This window comes from Thamnophis sirtalis, unplaced genomic scaffold (genome assembly GCF_051295495.1).
Source record: "Thamnophis sirtalis isolate CommonGarterSnake01/CBP01778 unplaced genomic scaffold, rThaSir2_p1.2 scaffold_1, whole genome shotgun sequence".
NCBI lineage: Eukaryota > Metazoa > Chordata > Lepidosauria > Squamata > Natricidae > Thamnophis > Thamnophis sirtalis.
This window is the reverse complement of record NW_028261381.1, coordinates 26,400,609-26,421,954: the sequence shown is the minus strand read 5'-3', so window position 1 is coordinate 26,421,954 and position 21,346 is coordinate 26,400,609. Positions and strand designations below refer to the sequence as shown.

At 39.6% G+C, this 21,346-nt stretch overlaps 1 protein-coding gene across 1 annotated transcript in view; it reads left to right on the top strand.

Annotated features, from left to right (window-relative positions):
• XIRP2 (xin actin binding repeat containing 2) overlaps window positions 1–21,346 on the top strand; it is a 113,440-nt gene that overhangs the window by 74,060 nt on the left and 18,034 nt on the right. Inside the window, exons 4-6 of the mRNA XM_087709500.1 lie at window positions 11,713–11,820; window positions 17,348–17,420; window positions 19,362–19,495. Of these exons, the coding sequence (XP_087565626.1) occupies window positions 11,713–11,820; window positions 17,348–17,420; window positions 19,362–19,495 (315 nt within the window). The remainder of the gene's footprint in view (window positions 1–11,712; window positions 11,821–17,347; window positions 17,421–19,361; window positions 19,496–21,346) is intronic.

Here is a 21,346-nt window from a genome sequence, read left to right as displayed (position 1 = left end):
CACAAAACAGGAAAGAAGGGAGGGAGGGAGGAAATAGTCTGTAGATAAATAGGTTAGTTTTTATCTTTATCTTCATTTGAAGAAGTGTCATAATAAAGTGGTGTTGGAAGAAATGTCCAAGTGGGAAAAAAGATACTGGAGACATGGATTCTTCTTGGAAAGATGGTTTAATGGTGAACAGGATCACATGGCTTGAGCTCCTGAACAGAAAATGGGGATCACATGCTTCCAGATGTTGGGTGAAGAAGAAAAAGAGAGATGCTGAAAGTTCCTACTTTCATGCCCTCCCTGGCCTTTGATCTTGAGCTTGTACTCTGATTGGTTGTAAAACTCCCATGGAGCCATGCAGGGACAACTCTTTAGGCTGTGCTTTGAATCCAAATTTGGTTGAGCATTGCTTCTTCCCAGGTGCCCTGTGGTAAGTTTCTGTGGAAAGCTAATCCTATCTTTGTTATGTAGAGTAGACTAGCTCAGGCTTTTTTAATGGCCCATTGACAAAGGTGGGGGTTAGGCTTAGGTTTAGGGTTATTAACAGTGAGTCTGTTTCCTGCCTAAAAACATGATTCTCCATTTCTTATCCAGGGAAATATAATATTCTGACTTTTTAATATTTCCCAGGGTATTTCATTTTTCTAGGAGAGGGGTGGGTTTTAACTTCCTACAGTAGAAACAAGAGAAGAGGAAAGTTCAACAAAAGAAAAAGAGCATGTTTTGGAAAAAGAAAATAAAAATAGTATTAACAATGAGGCAACCCTGAGATAAAAATAAAAAACAAAATAATAAACAAAAGACCTAAGTTGGAATTTGTAGGAACAAGATCAATACAGAAACTATGAAGAAGCTCAAAAACTGGAATTATGCAAAGAAGGAAGAGGCGAATGTTAACCATACCGAAAGGGGAGGATTAAATCAAAGAAGAGATTAACAGAATTCTAATGCTCAAATGAATTATATACAGTGAAGAAAATAATTTATCTTCAGTAGTAAGCATGGAAACCAGATTGCTAAGGGTCAAAATGAATATTAGATCAAGGAAAAATCTAAACCTTGCAACAAAACAAATTAGTTTAGTAACTAAGAAATTAAAAGAGCAAATCAATACACTGGCTGACACATAAACACACACACAGAGACACACACATGGGGGGGGGAGAGAGAGAGAGATTAAGCATATTTGCACTGCTTTGTTTTAAAAATGATGACATTAAATCAAAAGTTTTGTCCTATGAAAACTAATCAAAAGCAAGCAAGCAATTAAAAACAGCACAAATAAGCATGTTAAAATAATCTCTTTAACATTTTTATGAAAGTTTTCAAAGAGTATCAGCTTTCAATTGAAGAGGCATTGATTGAACCTGTTGGAGAGGTGAATTCAGTAGGATCTCTTGTTAGAGGATAGACTGAAGTAAAGTGCTGAAGGAATGCTGAGTAAAACAGCAGTACTACCCATTAAAAAAAAGAATAAACAGCTCTTCCTAGTTTCCTTGGATAAAAAGTCTGAGCTTAAAGGTAAGGGTAAAGGTTCCCCCGCAGATATGTGCTAGTCATTTCCGGCTCTAGTGGCAGTGCTCATCTCCGTTTCAAAGTCAAAGAGCCAGCGTTATCCAAAGACGTTTCCATAGTCATGTGACTGGCATGACTAAACGCCGAAGGCGCACGGAGCGCTATTACCTTCCCACCAAAGTGGTCCCTATTTTTCTACTTGCGTTTTTTACATGCTTTCAAACTGCTAGGTTGGCAGAAGCTGGGACAAGTAACAGGAGCTTACTCTGTTACGCCACACTAGAGATTTGAACTGCTGAACTGCCGACCTTCCGATCGACAAGCTCAGCATCTTAGCCACTGAGCCACCGCGTCCCACTAAAGTATGAGCTAGCTCTTCATAAATATTAACAAACGTTTGTTATATTTCAAGTATTAGGGAGTAGATGAAGATAGAAAGGCAACTAGATAGAGAGGCATTCCAGAGTTATGCTGGAACATACATACACACAGCTGTTTTCATATATGATGACAATAATGTGTCGTTCTTTGAATCCGGGACCAGCATGATTTCTAAGCAGTGCTGTTTCACTGCTTGAATCCAGAAAGATCTTCCTGAGATAGAGAAAAAAAATATTTCAGAGAGAAATTCAAAATTAATTCTGAAGAGAGAGATGTCCGGACAGTCAATATTTCATAAACCTAACTGACAGGCACAAAGTCTTTTGGAGAAGAGTTTTCTGCACAGGGAGAGACAAAAAAAAACCAAAAACCCAGAATTCTGATAGACTGGAAAACAACATCAACTGCTATGAAGTTTGCCTCATCATAAAAACGCAAGAGTGCCCAGGGAAATGGATTACCGCTAGTAAAACCAGAGAAACGCGCTTGGGTCATTGCTGAAGAATATGATCAACGTTCTCTTCAGAGACCTCTGGCTGTACATCTCTTTGAAAGATGTGATTACAAATATTGGCCCACGAGTATGTCATGCTCATCCATTATATTTAGTGGTTTGCTGGAAAAGGTTATCAGCTTGTTTGTAGTGAAAACAAAATCAGGCAGGTGGACAGACAGACCCTGTAATTCTATCACAGATACAGCCTGCAGAATAGCAGTCTTGTTACTAACATGTTTCACAGATGAAGGGCTAGAGACAGGTATTTTTTTATTATAATATTGTATGGGGGATGGCTTTACTCACACCAGATTGGCATCTGTACAGGGAAAGATTCTACAAACACACTTACATGTAAGCTTTATTTTTTATTTTTTTTTTAAATGGCCCTGTTCAGTTAATTTGTTGAGATTTGTTGAGTTAATCTGTATCGGAGTCCTATATAGGGGTGGGATCGTACCGGTTTAACAACTGGTTTTCTGAGCATGTGCTGAGCACCCGCATGCTCACTTTGCTCAGTTTAGAGCAGTGATGATTAAACTTTTTGCCATCATATGCCAAAAGCAAGGGGAGTGCAGGAGGGGTCATGCATGGGCATGCCCACACTCATAATTCTATGTGCGTGACCCTCCCGCGCATGCGTGCGTGACCCCTGCCCTTCCCCTGCTTTTGGTGTGCGATGGACCTGTTTTTCACCCTCGCCAGGCTCCAGAAGCTTTCTAGGAGCCTGGGGAGGGCAAAAAACGGCCCTACAGGCAACCCGGAAATCCATTCCCGAACTTCCAGTTTGCGCGTTGTGTTGTTTTTCACCCTCCGGAGGGCCGAATATGAAGGCTGAAGTCCTGGTCCTGTACTTATATACAAGTAGTCCTTGATGTTCGGCCACAATTGAACCCAAAATTTCTGTTGCTAAGTGAGACAGTTGTTAAATGAATTTTGCCCCATTTTTTGACCTTTCTTACCCCAGTTGTTAAGTGAATTGCTGCAGTTGTTAAGTTAGTAACACAGTTGTTAAGTGAACCTGGTTTTCCCATTGATTTTGCTTGTCAGAAGGTTGCAAAAGGAGATTACAGGACCCGGGGAACTGTAATTGTCATAAATATGAGTCAGTTTCCTAGAGCCTGGATTTTACCCATGGCAATGCTGCAGTGGTCATAAATGCGAAAACAGTCTTAAGTCACTTCATTCAGTGAGGATGTAATTTTTAAAAAGTCACTAAATGAACTTTGTAAGTCAAGGACTACCCGTAGTCATTTTCTTTTTATTAAACATAGGATTGTTTCAAAGAAGGATTTTAATCTTGAAGCAATTCCTGCAAATCTGCTGCTTTATCACTTTAAGAAGGCAGCTGTTTTTATCATTCTGTTGCCATCAGGTATGTGAGACTAAAATTCTTATCATCCCTGCTGATCATTGATTGGATTATTGGGGGCTAAAAATCAAACATCCCTAGAAGGCAACAGGATTGGGAAAGTTATTCAATATAAAATGAAAAGAAATGGTCAAATTAATTCTGAAACCTCAGAAATTCACGCTGTTTACTCACTGATGTAATTAGGATGATGAATTATGATCCAATGCGGGCTTACTTGAAAGTGAGCTTTATGAGATGAATTTCTTTAGATAGATAGATAGATAGATAGATAGATAGATAGATAGATAGATAGATAGATAGATAGATAGATAGATAGATAGATAGATATAGAGATTTTTTTTATTTTTTCCTTTCATATACCTTCACAAATATACATTCTTGTAAATACTATTAACATTTATCTATTAACTATTAACATTTATAACTATTCTTACAAATATAGAAAACACATTTGGAGTCACTTTCTTGCCACTCCATACTCCATCTTGTTTTTTAACAACCCTACACCTTCCTTCTTCTCAACCTCTCTTCTCTTCCTTCTTCTTTTCTCTCTCCTTCCCCTTTTCTTCGTAACCCTCTCTTTCCACCACTCCTCCTCTCTTCTTCTCCTTCTTACCCTCTCTCCTTCTCTTACTTCCCCTCCCATACTTCTTCTGCTTTGCCCTTTCTTCCTTTCCCTCCTCATCTTCCCTCCTTTCTGTTGTTGCCCTTGCCTGTTTTCTTTCTCTGATGGATTCTCGGGGTGGCATTCCAGTGGCCCCGACTTTATATTTACATAAAAATAATTTCCTCTTCCACATTTTACTTCCCAATAATAAATCCACTTGTACCACTTTTTAACTTGTATTGTGAGATGAATTTCTGAGGCAACAAGCATAGCTCTGAGTTATGAAGTTTCAAAACTTTTTCCTCACTAGTTTTAAGGAAGATAGCACAGATTCACCATAGAATCACAAAAAATACATAAAAGTATTCTTATGTTCAACAGGTGGTAAAATATATTGGAAAACATAGTTTTCAAGGACTATAAATTCAGGGGACTTAGAGATATAATCTTGGGACTGATTAAATTTTATTGACAACTGGTTTTATTGATATTTATAGAAAGTTGAGATATTGAAAATGTGGTCGAACACTGAATAACAGGGGAAAAATTGGTGTAATATCAATTGATACATAAAGGAATATATTTAGAATAGAATAGAATAACAGTTGGAAGGAACCTTGGAGGTCTTCTAGTCCAACCCCCTGCTTAGGCAGGAAACCCTACACCACTTCAGCCAAATGGTTATCCAACATCTTCTTAAAAACTTCCAGTGTTGGGGCATTCACAACATCTGGAGGCAAGTTGTTCCACTGATTAATTGTTCTAACTGTCAGGAAATTTCTCCTCAGTTCTAAGTTGCTTCTCTCCTTGATTAATTTCCACCCATTGCTTCTTGAACTACACTCAGGTGCCTTGGAGAATAGTTTGACTCCCTCTTCTTTGTGGCAGCCCCTGAGATATTGGAACACTGCTATCATGTCTCCTCTAGTCCTTCTTTTCACTAAACTAGACATACCCAGTTCCTGCAACCGTTCTTCATGTTTTAGCCTCCAGTCCCCTAATCATCGTTGTTCTCTTCTCTGCATTCTTTCTAGAGTCTTAACATCTTTTTACATTGTTTTACATTATAATATATTATAATTATAATGAGCACATTAAGTAAGGCTAGAAGTTGGGAGATAAAAATTCTGTATATGTAATTGTATTATTACTGTGAGCACTGTGTGAAAAATATGTCAACCCAGTCCTACACTGTCCACAAAAAAATGTTGGTTGTTAAAGAAAAACTGTTAATAAAATGTATACAAAAAAAAAGAAAAGAACCACAGTATTTAATTCAATATAGCAGGCTATGTTTAAATGCTGGCCAAAGATATAAAGATTGGTGGATTACCTAAAAATAAATCAAATGTATGTGTCTAGTAATGTTTTTCTCCCAGGTTATTAATATGCACCTTTATATCTAGAATATTATTTGCTATCAATGTATTATTTGCTATCAATGTATTATTTGCTTTACCATATGGTGTTATTTATAGTTATAAGGTAACAATGGAGATTATTTGGGTCACAATAAAATAAGATTATGTATGAAATTATGGCAGTCCTGCAAAATATATGTCCTATGGTAGCAGCTACAGCAAAGCAATAGAAGTAGAAGCAGCTGTAGCTCATATAGTTTACATACTGTGCCATCATTTTTATTTTAGTTCACAGTAAGCTACAATGTGGTTTGCAGTGAGATGCAATGTGATTTGTTTTGGCTTGAAAAGAAAATTGTGAACCATTTGCATCTAACCAGTTAAAGCAGAGAAACCATCGTGAGCTGCCATTCTTCGTACATACTGAAATTATAATTAGGAAAAACATCTAATTTGATTTTAAAAAATTAATTTTAACAAATGACAGCCAGAAACTCATGACACGATTTCTGATTTCCTAAATTCTACTCCTTTTCAGAGAGGAATCTGCTTCAGTCAATTCTAAATATAGAGAATCAATCTTGAACAGTTCTTAACATCTATTCTTACCTGTGAGGCATGCTCTGATTTTCTGTGTTTGCTTTCTGCTGGGTTCTGTTTTTGTGTGAAAATTCCTTTGCAATAGCAGTTTCACAATTACATTTATGAAAGAAGGGCCGTCTAAATAATTTCACTCACCCTTCCTCCTGCTGCTATCCTTTTTATATGAATTTGATCGATTCTGTTTGTAGCCACTGCTCTCTCAATGCACATTATTGCCACAACTCTAGTATTATCATATGCGATTTTTTTTAAAAAAAGAGTGCACACACTGAAAGGGGTTATTATATTTAATGTACACATCTGTGTGTGTGCTTATCTGTGTTTATGTATGTGTATCAGAGGTGGGTTTCACATAATTTTACCACTGGTTCACCAAGCACCAAAAATGTGAGCGAGCGCACTTTCTGCGCATACACTTTGCTCATACTTTGTGACTTGCACATATGTGTACATCTTAGAAAATGTAGCTAAATAGGATGGTGTAGCGCCGGAGTGGGTGATCATGCCCAACTGCAGGTTGCCACTATTGGTTTGCTCGAAAACCAGTCCGAACCGGCTGACTACCACCACTGATGTGTATATGTGTACATACGCATGTGCACACGCGCACACACAGCCATGCCACTATGATACTGCCAGTCCAGTCCAGACATCAAGAGGTTTGTAAAGGATTCAGAAGGGGCAAGACATTTAAACACAGTCTACTTCTTCACAGTAAGCTACACTATGGGAATATGTTAATAGCTCCCCCCACTCCAAAAAAAAATGGTTGATTGGTTGGTTGTGTTTCATTAAATCAGTGTTGACTGTTAGCAATCATATTCAGTAGATAGTATTTTTTTGACTGCCTGTCCCTTTACTGTTAATGGTTCATCCTAAAAAGTAGAAAATACCCATCACTTCTGTATCTTCATTGTTAATCCCAAGGTCAGTTCTTATGCTTGTCTTGAGTTTGCTCTCTTTGCATTTAATTTTAGTTCCATTTTTTTCACTGTGCTCCTTGACTTTAATTGCTAGACTTGACTTTAATTACTAACCTTAACCTTATGATTCTTGATGAATGTATCTTGTCTTTTTATGTACACTGAGAGCATATGCACCAAAGACAAATTCCTTGTTTGTCCAATCACACTTGGCCAATAAAGAATCCTATTCTATTCTATTCTATTCTATTCTATTCTATTCTATTCTATTCTATTCTATTCTTCTATTCTATTCTAGAGCTTGCCAGTCTTTTGCATTTCCCTTTGCATTTTTGGCTAACCCTAAACATATGGTTGATTCTAATTCTCCTTTTCATTAGGAAGACCTGAAAATGGCTTTATTTAAACAAGATTGTCCCATAATGAGGTTGTGGCTACTTTTTAATATTTATTAATGGATACTATATCTTTCTTTGGCTTTCGTATTTTGCTGGATTCCATCCAAAGTCTTAGGATAAAGGCAATATATAAAACATTCTAAAATTAATATTTAAGCCTCTTCCCCTCCAGGACACATTCTGTCTTTTAAATGCTAAAAGAAAAACATTCAATTGACCAAGATACTGGCAAGCATGCTTGCTACTGAGGAAATTGTTTTTCCCCAAGCTGAAATCAAAACATATGCTCAAAAAAAGTACATGAGATCTAAACATAAACACATCTGGAGTTCGGACTATTTTTAATACTTATGCATCGTCATTAACCTACTCCTAACATAGTAAATAATTTTAGGAGGAAAAGTGAAAACAAACCAACTGCTTGGTTGTTGCTTATTGTTATAATATTGAATGGTAACCAGCAAGTGTGTCTCTGCCAATTAGGAAAAAAAAATAGTCCATCTGTGAAATGGGGAGGAAAGTGATATTTGGTGGTTTCCCCTCTCCATCATAACATCCCCTTCTCAAAATCTGTTCCAAAGACTCTGCCAAGTTTTTAAAGCAGGTTTGGAGGACTTCACGGGGATCCGCTGTGAAGAGGAAGAGTGGCTGAAAAATTAATTCACTCTTACCGTTTTGACAAGGAAATAAACTGTTCTTAGCTTGAACAGGTTTTTTACATGCATACTTGTAAGGAAATGCGTTTCCTTGTGCCCAACAGCTTCATAGCACCTCAATATCCTTATCTTGTGCAACTCAAGGAAGGCCTATCTAGGTAAATCCCAGCAGGACCCTAGAGCAATGGCCCCCAATCTTTTGCTGGGGCATTGCTCCACCAATTCCGTGGGGAGAGGTTTTTCCACGGACCAGAGGGGGCGTGGTTTCGTGTGCTGCCTGCATCCCGCGGATGTTTGCGTGGCCCGGTTTCTGGCATGCTGTGTCCCAGTGCTGGTTCACAGATCAGGGGTTGGGGACCTCTGCCTTAGAGGAAGAGACTCTGATTACATCTTCCAAGAGTCATAAATCTGGGAAAGACAAGGAGGTGATCAAACCTAACATTTTTCTGGGTGCAGAAAGACAAGAATGCCACCCAGTATTACTGACAGATAGCCACCCAGCTGCAGCGGAATTTGCCAGTTAAGTGCCACTTTTCTGAATGCATTCTGTCACTTCGTATATTTAAACCATGAATTCAGCAGGCAAGTTTATTTTGACTGTCAGAGGGCACATAAGGTGAAACACTGAATTATTAGAAGTATCTGCAGAGCAATGGCTATTTGCAATTTGGGGGAAAATAACAAAGCTTTTGTTCAGTGGTGGAACCCACATTTTACTCGCAGAAAATTCTGGGTTCATCTCTATACAGGTAGTCGTCAACTTACAACAGTTCATTTAGTGACCGTTTCAAGTTACAACGGCACTGAAAAAGGTTACTTATGATCCTTTTTCACACATAAGACCGTTGCAGCATCCCCATGGTCACATGATCAAAATTCAAATCTTGACTCATATTTATGACTATTGTAGTGGCCTGGGATCATGTGATGATCATTTGTAACCTTCTGACGAGCAAAGTTAATAGGGAAGTTAAGTCAATTCACTTAACATCTGTGTTATTAACTTAACTGCAGTGATTCACTTAACAACTGTGGCATGAAAAATCATAAAATGGGTCAAACCTCACTTAACATAGCAACAGAAATGTTAGCCTCAATTCTGGTCATAAGTCGAGGACCATCTTTTTTATTATTATTAACAAACATGTAAAATACACACACACAAAACATAGACATACACCACATTTACACAATACAACACGAACAGGAGCTTCTAGTTCTTTCTAATAGCAATTATCAATCGATACCGCTCACCTTATATTATTTCCCCTTCTATTGTATTTCATTTGGATTTCACCATTCTTAAGAACCATCTTGTATAGGAGCAGGAAAGGATCTAAATTCCAGTGGTGGGTTCCTGATCCCATTGCAACCAGTACCGGTTGCAATGGGGCCCGGCATGCACCATATGAATGCGTGCAGTGTGTGCGCATATGCGTGAAGCAGGCACATGCGTACTTACCTCTTGCGACACCTCCGCGAGCCTCTGCGATGCTCCAGCTGCTCGGTGGAGCATTGCGCAAGTGCCATGAGCGCTGTGTGCGTGTGTGGAAGCGCTGAAGAGCTCAAATATAGGTAAGGAGCACGGGTGCGCGGGTGGGCCCTCCGGAGCACCATACCAGAATGGTACCCAATGCTCCGGGCAGGCACCGGTATGCTCATACTGGGGCATACCACCTGCACCCCACCACTGCCAAGTTCCATAAAAACTCTTGCTTAGAAAATTTTGATTTAGAAGGAGTTTGTTGTATGTTATATTAGAGGATTCCACAGATCATTCTTTCCAGCACTCCACAGACTTGGTGGAATGAAGATAAGAGAAGCAACAGCTAGTAGTCAGAAGCCCATTTCAGCCTAATTAAGAATAGGCTAATATACAACACAGCCTACTCTTGGAATATTTGCTGGAGAGAAGCTTAAACACTTCTGTGCAGCTGCAAAAACAATGAAGGGGCAGGTGAAACCGAGAGACAGGCAACTGGCAGTTCCGCTGAATTGATAGTTACATCAGGCAAAATGCCCTGGTTTGATGGGAGAGAAGAGAGCAGTGCTACTTGCTCAGGCCCAGAAAGGAACCGGATTCAGGAGGACTGGGCTAAATTCTATACCGTGAAATGATTACAATTTTTCCTTTCTTCTTTGCAAACAGCCTTTTTCGCTAACTGCAGTTGCTCTGTTGTCTCCTCTTCCTCCTTGCACGCATTGTCTATCCCCCAAATCTTGCTTCCAACCAAACTGATGGTGCCACCTGCAATGCAGGCTGTTCAAAATAGGACTGTACACTGTTTAAAGGCTCAGATTTGTAGTTTTCAGGAGCACCTGGAGCCCAGAGGGAAAGGAATTTTTGAAATGCATTAAAAACCCTGCAGAATTCAGGGAGCCATAACACTCAATTTGTATCGATGGCAAAGCTTTGCATACTGCTGCGATTCTTATTATGAATCAAGCAACTATAAAATTGTGTTGTATCATTGGAGATAGGCCTGGCATTGCCTCTTCTGGCAACACTACTCATAGGACTTACAGACTAAAATTGTGCAGATAATCCACACACTTCGTTCACACATTGGCTGTGTTTTCTGGATTTACAAGCTCATAATTAACTTAGCTCTCATTTGCTGGTTGTCTCATTTTGCACGGTGTGGCGAATCGCAAACTAACTCAGTTGGGCACAAATTATTGCTTTATCCTAGAACGTTATGCAAACCTACTGACAGTTTGCAAAGGCCTAGAGCAGTGTGTGAACCCAGCCATTTGCAAATGTAATCAACCTGTGTACAGAACTTTTAATTCACCCTCAACATCAGAAAGTTTATATTTTTCTAAGTATTCTGTCCGCATCTTGGCCAGGAGATAGGAGTCTGGCAATTAAATCAATAATGCATTAAAATCCAGGTCACTATTTGCAATGTTCTCTGGTATATATCATATACTACACTAATAATAAAAGAAAAATTTCAGGTGCTCTGAAATAATGAAACTACCATCTTTATCATCTCCCAGCTCTGGCCTCCATACATATTTTACCCTTTCAATCATATGGTTAATTATAATCTACTAGCGTGTGTATTTGTGTGTCTCTGAGTGTATATATGCCCTTGGAGAATCATTTTCAAGAAAAATAAAATAAGATGATTTAGGCAGTGGTAAAGTTCAATTTCTTTTACTACTGGTTCGGGGGTGTGGCTTGGTGGGCGTGGCAGGGGAAGGATATTGCAAAATCTCCATTCCCTCCCCACTCTGAGGCCATCCAGAGGTGGTATTTACCAGTTCTCCAAACTACTCAACATTTCTGCTACCGGTTCTCCAGAATCTGTCAGAAACTGCTAAATTTCAGCCCTGGATTTAGGGTTTTATTAAAGTTTACTACCAAGTTGAAAAATGTGAAATTATTTTTGTTTGTCTGCAGAAAAGGACAAGTCAGAGTCAAACCATGATGTCTAGCAGTAGGACAGAAACTAGCATAAAGGAAGCGACCTCAAAAGGAGTGCAGCTGGAAGCATTTCAGTCAGAAAAGGTAACTTTAACATGTAATAATAATTTGATGTCATTTGGCCAATGCGCAATTTACGCCATGATGTTCTTGCTTATACGTAGAGCAGCCCTTCTGGCTTGACAGCAAACCACTGCAACTCTTTTCTATGTTTTTAAACGGTTCTTTTTCTGTTTGATTGAAAATAAATTGTCTGTCATTTTTTTAACCGAAAGAAAATAAAAAGTGGGTGAAATTGCATGCAGAGGGGAAGGGTTCTTCCAGTTCCTTTCAGGAGGGGTAGAAGTGAGTGTCCTGCAATTCACTGTGCAATCATTGCTCAAGGAGTTTAGAGAAACCATCTTCACAGTTTCAATAAAACCTAAGGAAGACACTAGGAGAGAACCTCTACCATAAGGACTTCTTAGGTGGCAAAGTGAGTAGCCAGAGAGTTTGTAGAGGAATGTATGTGGAGATTCTCAGTCATCCAGGTCATGGTTGTCCCAAAGGTGCTTTTTCAGGAGGCAACTGGACTTCCTTGTTTTTCTTTTTGAAGATGTTTCACTTCTCATCCAAGAGGTTTCTTCAGCTCTGACTGGATGGTGGGGAATGGAAGGATTTATATTCCTTGCAGACAGCTGGTCATTTGCATCCTTTTAGAGAGTCATTGAGGCCACTTGGAGGTTTATCAGTGGTCACCTGACTCCAGGATGAGGTTTTTTTTTTGTAGAGGAACATGAAGGTAGGTAGGTAGGAAGGAAGGAAGGAAGGAAGGAAAGAAGGAAGGAAGGAAGGAAGGAAGGAAGGAAGGAAGGAAGGAAGGAAGGAATCATCCACTGCCATTGCATAACAACTAAATAGAGTCAAAAATACCATGAAAGAAATTTTAATATCCCATGACAATATTATAAGAAAACATAGGGGCTATTTTTTGCTAGAAAACAGCACTTTTCAGAAATGCAGGAACGATTACACAATAATGTTCAACAAAACTCTTATTTTCCCCCTCTCCCCTTTCTAACAATACTTCTTTTTCTTCATCGACCTGAATTCTTTTTTGCCCATCCGCTTAGGCTCTCACCCTTATAAATCGAAGTCAACTTTATAAATATAAAATGGCAGCTGTAGTAATAATCCCTTTATTACAGTACCTGTGAACAACAACAACAAAAAAAATCCCCACTGGTACAGAATCTGGACCCAAATGTAAATGAAAGTATCCTACTACTAGAAACTTCCCATTTACAATACATTGTACTATAGTAGTAGTAGTACTATGGGATGCAGCGGCTCAGTGGCTAAGATGCTGAGCTTGTCAATCAGAAAGGTCGGCAGTTCAGCAGTTCAAATCCCTGGTGCTGCATAACAGAGTGAGCTCCTGTTACTTGTCCCAGCTTCTGCCAACCTAGCAGTTCGAAACCATGTAAAAAATGCAAGTAGAAAAATAGGGACCACTTTGGGGGGAAGGTAACAATGTTCTGTGTGCCTTTGGTGTTTAGTCATGCCAGCCACATGATCATGGAGACTTCTTTGGACAGCGCTGGCTCTTCGGCTTTGAAATGGAGATGAACTCTGCTCCCTAGAGTTGGGAATGACTAGCACATATGTATGAGGACATAGTATGACTAGCACATATGTATGAGCACATAGTATGTAGTAGTACTAACAGCAGCTGCTGCTTCAGCAATACATTTGCAGTGTTGCATTTATGAGCTTCACTGATCCTGCAATCACAATCACACTAGTTAAGGAGTCACAAGTCCACGCACGCCACACTGAGATTTATTCTAAGGAAACAAGTGCTGCATATAACCTTTTAACAATCTCACACTGACCACTCTTCTTGAAGATGTGGTGCTTTATGTTGTGCTTTGTGCAATTTCCGGCATGGCTTCTATATGCTTTCATAAACAATTATTCAAAATCTTGCTTCTGTTCACAACAGAAAGCTATAAATCTATTTTCGTTCCGCTGTGCTGAGTTCTCCTAAATGTATTTTTCTTTCTTTCCCCCCCTCCCAGCCCCCATTTCCCAGGCGTTTTCTTTCTCTCTCATTTCCACCTACTCAAACCCTCCTTCTGAACCTTCCCTCATTTTCCATGGAGACATAAAATGATCAAAGGCACAAACACATTCTGAATTTCAGGTTTTAACAGATCTTCTTTCTTTTTCTTCTCTAGAGGATAGCGAGCGCTGCCTCTAAAAATCAAGGGAAAATTCAAGGTTTCATTGTATTTGACTGGACCTAGGCGTTCACTTAAAAAGCAGTAGATTGCTGGAAAGACAACAGATTGTTCTTCCTAATTCAAAGGGGCATAATTAAATTTGAGGCAGGGGCTGAAAAATTAAAAGTGCAAATTGCCTTAATGCAGATCAAAGGAGTATATATGAGAATTGATGGCTAGCCTGGGGGACAGGAGTGGAAATCTAAAGATAGTAGCTTCTGCTATAACCTGAGAGATTTTTAATGTAGGTACTTTGTTGCATTGTTTTAATTCTGTCTTTAAATATTGTTAGCCACCCAGGGTCATGTGACTGAGATGGGTGGCCATATAAATGACATATATAAATATTATTTCTTCTTTTTTTGCTTTTTTGTTTGCAGAAATTGAGAGTGAGTCCTAGTTTTTATCTGTAATGTTAACAATGGCCTACATCTCGGGACCGTTATAGTCTCACACAGAGGTGGTATTCAGCCGGTTCAAACCGGTTTGCCCAAACTGGTAGTAGAAATCACAGATGGGCCTGCCTGCCACGCCCCCACTATATGCCATCCTATTTAGGCAGGTTTTTAAGCCATATGCACAATCAAAGTGCATGCACAGACGGCCGAGGGCATGCATGTGAACTCACATTTGCAAACTGGTAGGGAAAGTAAGTGAATACCACTCTGGTCTCACAGCCCATCTCACAAACGACAGTAGGAATATAATAATATCATTTTCCAATAATGATTAAAGAAGGCGTGTTAGCAATTCAAACCAAACCAATATAAGGCAAGTTTAGACTTTATGTCTGACCCAGTGTCAGCGTCAGCCACCAAAGCCTTCCCAAGGACAAAAATGGACAGTACTGCCTTCCTCCTGGGCCTAAACCATCTCATATTCCCACCCATGTTGTCCAGATTTAATGCAATTTGCCAACCTGATACCATTGGAGCCCTGCAGATCATATCATCTCCGGTTCACCGACAAAAGGGCAAATGACAAAAGCACGCCCAACTAAACCACGGTGACAAAACAGCGAGTTCTAAACCGCGCCAACGAATGAGTGCTGAAGTGCGCCGACAACAGCACGCCGACAGAAGTGCGCTCTAAACCTAACCCTAAACCTAACCCTAACTCTAACCTTAACCTTAACCCTAACCCTAAACCTAAACCTAACCCTAAACCTAACCCTACACCTAACCCTAACCCTAAACCTAAACCTAAAACTAACCGTAAACCTAACCCTAAACCTAAACCTAAACCTAACCCTAAACCTAACCCTTACCTTAACTTAAATCACGCTTCTGTCAGCGCGTTGATGACGTTGCATTGATGACGTCGTGGTTTTAGCACCGCGGTTTTGTCACCGCGCTTTTGTTGTGTGCACATTTGTTGGGTCACGATCATCTCCAGCACTTTGCTCCATTCCAGTTGTAGCCCCTGTGCCAATCAGCTGCTGTAACTGGCCCACTTCTGCTTCTCCACCAGTGAGACCCTGCCCTTGTGTAGCCATTCCATCTTGTGCTGCCAGGCTGTCATTATATTATATTTGTTTTATAATCTTGCAACTGTTCACCCAACAATGAAGCATCCTCAACCCTAAATGCTCATGCTCCATTCGCATGAGTCGTGTTGGCGCAGTGGTTAGAAGGCAGTACTGCAGGGCTAATTCACTGCTCACTGCTAGAAGTTTGATCCTGACCCAGTTCCCTAATCATCTTTGTTGTCTTCTCTACACTCTTTCTAGAGTCTCAACATCTTTTTTACTTTGTGGCAACCAAAACTGCATGCAGGATTCCAAGTGTGGCTTTACCAAGGCATTATAAAGTGGTATTAACCACATGTTTGCTGCTTTGAGTTATTTGTAAATAGATGTTAGATAGATGTTAGATAGATAGATAGATAGATAGATAGATAGATAGATAGATAGATAGATAGATAGACAGACAGACAGACAGACAGACAGACAGGTTTAGAAAGAAACTACAAAAAGGGAGTTAAAGGAGCCAAGACAGTGATTACACTCATGCAGACAAAACATTCATGTGACCAATATTTTTATTTTAAAGGTGTAGGTTACACAGCTACCTCAACTCTTTTGGACTCCTTGCAGTACAAAATTGCCCTTTGGCTGCATTCATTTAAAACAGAATTCTTCCTACACACAGCCCCTGAAGCCTGGAGTGTAACCCTTCCAAAGGTTTTCACTTAGCATTTTTAACAGAAGGGGGAAACATTAATCACACAGAAAGTAATTAAATACAGCTACTACAAAGTTTTGTACATATTTAAATGTCAGTGAAAACAAAGCCAATGGAATCTTTATCCTGGCTTTTCAAATTTCTTTGCTATGCTTTTATCAGATCTTCGGAACAAAGTCCTTAGTATACCGCTCAAAGGCAGGTGATTGAAAATGTTGGGTCTCTCCATAACTAGCATGGCAGTCAGATTAATGTTAATATTAATTCTCCCAGTGCAGCTATGAAATTGTCTGGCATAATTGAATCATAAAGGTAGCAAGAACTCATTCTCAAAATATGAAGAAAGTTGTGTGGGGAGGTGCTTAATGCCTCCACAAATCCTAGATCTGGCCCTTATGCACCTTATGTCCTAGTATCCTAACTCCAGGAAGAAGAGGAAAAAATAATTCACTGGGCCAATCCATTTGTTCGGCCTAAAAGCCATCTTTTGCATTAGGCCTTCAGGCCTGCGACATTTATTGCTGTGGGGAACTGCGAGGGGGAAATATATGGAGTGAGGTAGATATAGTCAAAATAAGATTGCTTTCTCAGAGAGTCAAGGACATTTTGCTCTGCACCTGGAGTGGCATGACTGGGAGGCACAGTAACTGATTGGACCATGTGATGGACATGTGGGTGCTGGGCAGGGACTTGAACTTTCATTTGGATGGGGAAAACCTGGAAACTTTCAGATTCAGGTTTTCCCAGATGTGCCAATATGACATCTCTAATAAAATGGAAGTTTGAGGAAACTCAAGCCTTGCAGTCTTCCTTCGTTGCAGATGTTACTTGGAACCCTGACATTATTGAGTGTTACTGAATCCATCAGTGTCAAGAGGGTTTGGGAGGCTGCTTTAAAAAAAAAAAAAGCCAATCATGGAATGTATTTTCAAAATAGGTATATACATTTAAATTGAGAGGATTAGGACTTTATGAATTTGTGGCAGTGCTAACATTTGATCTATTGATGTCTGACTTTTAGAAAACTCTTGATGGGAGGTGAGATCTTATTATCCACATCCTAAAGCATGCATTTACTTGTACACCCACCCATCCCCCGAGTCACACAAAATGTAGAAGACAAGTGTTCATTTTTCTTGACACTGGTATATTTCTTTGGCCCAGGTTTCCCATCAGGGGCAAGCTTCCATGGAGGCCAAGAAAATGTCTACCACCACTCAAAATATTGATAGAACAGGTAAGATCTAAGTTTGTGTGTGTCTCTCTCTCTGTGTGTGTGTGTGTGTGTGTGTGTGTGTGTATGTATGTAAAAAAGGCTTTGTGTATGTGTGTGTTCTCCAACATAACTCTGGAACGTACACAGATGACTTACTGTCTGGAAAAAAATACCGTGGGGGTACGTCACACCTAACATCCTTTGGGGGGGGGGGGCTGTTCTATTAAGATACAGCCTGTTGTGCCTTAAAATGGCTTCTACTGTACAGTGCAGTTGAGTTGCCATGATAACGGCTTCACAGTACTCGACAAGGGGGTTCCCTCTGGTAAGGGGAAAAATCCAACATTAGAAATTATGTTTGTTCTGGACATTACCCCCCTATAAATAAATACCCAGGCAACACCGGGTATTAGATAAAAATATTGGCGAGGATTAAAATAATCTATAAACAGCTCACCCAGCAAACTTTCTATTCATATTGTGCTGATTAGAAAATAGACCCAAAGTTACACCCTGGAAATTTCATTAAATCGCATCCTCTGAAGTCAGGAGAGGTCATGCCATGAAGATTGAATAAATGACATTTATATTCATGTTTGTCCGTTTATTAGCTTTGCTCTATTCAACAATGCACATATCCTACTGATGTGAAGAGCAATGTGTGTAAAGTTACCAATTATAAGTTTAAATGTGCTATGCATACCTGCTGTCTGGGTTGCAATAATATGGTTTTCAGCGATTTCCATAAGGGATACAGGAAATTAAATGGAGGTAGAAGTAAAACACTAAAGAGGGAGTTAAGGCACAGCTTGAGATTAAGATAACTGTTAGACGAATAAAGACATCAGTATAATATACCATGGCTGAGAACATACATAATTCTAAGCCAGGATATTATTGTTTGTTAGACAAGGACTGTGAACCGATTTCCACAGAATGCTAAGGCATAATGGGTCAGTTCACACTTCATTGCTAAGCTCAAAAACAAACAAAGCACACGGCTTACCACTTCTGTATGAATCCGTTTTAAGGATATTGTTTGCTAGACAATCTTCAAAAGAAACATAATAACTTTCACCAGTTGAAGCAAATCCTTTTTTTTTTTTTGTTTCACTTTCACTGGAACCATTTTTGTATCAGATATGTGCACTGAACAACTGAGCAGCATTTAATGATAACAGATTCTGTTATCACAATGTTAAACGGAAGTTCTATAATATGCAGGTGCCATGGCATCACTCAGAAATCCCAAATTCCCCTTGCATGTAGATAAATATAACGGCAGAAAATGCTGGAAGTTGGTCCACAACATCTGAAGGATGTTTTTTCCGCCTATCATGTTTTGATATTGCAATTTATTCAATAAACATATTTCAGCTGAGCATGTTGCGGAATTCTGCAGTCTTTAAAGCATCTCTCTCTCTCTCTCTCTCTCTCTCTCTCTCTCTCTCTCTCTCTCTCTCTCTCTCTCTCTCCCTCCCTCCCTCCCTCCCTCCCTCTCTCTCCCTCTCTCTCTTCTTCTTCTTCTTCTCCTTCTCCTCCTCTCTCTTTCTTCTTCTTTTCCTTTTCTCTCCTTCTCTTTTTCTCCTCCTTCTCTTTCTCCTCCTTCTTCTCTCTCTTTCTCCTCCTCCTTCTCTCTCTCTTCCTTTCTCCCTTTCTTCTTCTCTCTATTTTCCCTCTCTCTTTTTTTTTCTCCTTCTCCTTCTCTCTTTCTCCCTCTCTCCCTCCCTCTTGAAAATGGAGACTTTTGAGCTGTGCTTCCCCCCCCCCCCCATACTGCATGATGAATTACTTTTTAAACAGTAACATATTGGTCTATCATGGAACATAGGTAGAGGTCTGAGAATACACAGGATAGGATGGAAATCCTAATTTCAGGAGAACACAAGGCATCGCTAAAGTGAGTAAACCTAATTCAACTGACTATTTTAAAACCCTCTTGGTTTTCTTGTCATGTTGTAGGAGTTGATGCTTCTATGAAAGAGGAGATTCCGAAGATCTCTACACAATGTTTGAAACAGCAGTTTGAGAAAACTACCCAAGGAAAGACATTTCATTCTGGACGAGAAAATGGAACAGCTCCAAAGCAGATCAAGGTCAGAGATAAATACATATGTCAGTCTATGTAAAAGATAGATAGATAGATAGATAGATAGATAGATAGATAGATAGATAGATAGATAGATAGATAGATAGATAGATAGATAGATAGATAGATAGATAGATGATAGATAGATAGATATCGAAATAGAGAAACACCCCCACAACATGAATAAATGTGACAATGCCTCCCACCTGCCATCTCTCTCTCTCTCTCTCTCTCTCTCTCTCTCTCTCTCTCTCTCTCTCTCTCTCTCTCTCTCTCTCTGTGTGTGTGTGTGTGTGTGTGTTTGTGTGTCAGAAGTGGGTTCCCTCCAGTTCGCACCTATTCGGTAGAACCGGTTTATCAAATCTACTGAACCGGTTAGAAGAGGTTCCACCAGTGGACCCGGAAAGCAGGCCACACCTACAGAAGAGATTCCAAAAAAATTTGAAACCCACCACTGGTGTGTGTGTGTGTGTGTGTGTGTGTGTGTGTGTGTGTGTGTGTGTTTTGCAGGTATATATGTATGTATATAGCATATGTATATCTCTCTTATATATGTCTTTGGATAGATATACACTTTCTCTTGAGAGCAGGCAACAGAATTTCATTTTTAATGTGGCCCAGTGTGCTCACAGTGTGCTCTGATCACTTTATTTTTGAGTAGGAGTAGCAATAAAGTTACGATAAAATACATAAAATATCTTTATATAATAGTTAGAATGCAAGTTTTGGCAAACAAATGAATCTGTCTAAAGAAGAGCCCCATGAGTCAAATTGACGCTATTATTTAATTTTTTGCAAGCCAGACAGAGGCTGGCAACTATTTTTCCTGCCAAGACTTTACTACAGAAATGGACCTTCCACAATGTTGCCTGAGCTTTCAGCATCTCTCACCAACCGCTATGTTTCTTACGTTGTGGGAAGTTGAAATTTGACAATTCGGGTAGCCCTCAACTTATAACTACAATTGGGACCATTGCTAAACAAGATGGTTGTTAAGTGATCGTGCCCAATTTTATATATATATATATATTGCCATGGTTGTTAACCAAATGAGTGTAGTTGTTAAATTAATTACAAAATCATTAAGCGACTCTTGACTACATCGATTTTGCTTGTTGGAAGCCATTTGGGAATGGTGATTACATGATCTCAGGATGAGACAATCATTATTAATACATGCCAGTTGCCAAGTGCCTGGATTTTTAGCCTTTGAACCTGGGGATACCAGTCGTACGTGTGAACATAAGCCAATTTTTCCAGGGCTGTTGTAATTTTGAATGGCCACAAAACAGATGCTTGTAAATTGAGGATTACCTGTGCCTGAGATATTACATGTTGACTGTTCTTGTCTCAGTACAACATAGTAGTGAGACCTGATGAGACAAGCTTGCTTTTGATTTCCGAGATTCCAACAATGCTCGGAGTTTAGACAAACTATGGCAGACTTTGAACTGTTCCATGACATCCTTTGAATTGTTCATCCACTCTTACGTCATTATGAGCCATGGTGGCACAGCGGTTAGAGTGCAGTACTGTAGGCCACTTCTGCTGACTACTGGCTGCTTGCAATTTGGTAGTTCAAATCTCACCAGGCTCAAGGTTGATTCAGCCTTCCATCCTTCCGAGGTGGATAAAATGAGGACCCAGATTGTTGAGAGGCTATATGCTGACTCAATAAACCGCTTAGAGAGGGCTGTCAAGCACTGTAAAGCGGTGTATAAGTCTAAGTGCTATTGCTATTTTGCCAATACTGGGGTCCTTGAGCACAACCTTTGGCTCCAATGGGCTAGTACATTCTCTCACTGCCTCTCATAGACTTTGATCAATTCCAATCTATAAGTAGACTATGGCTCTTTAA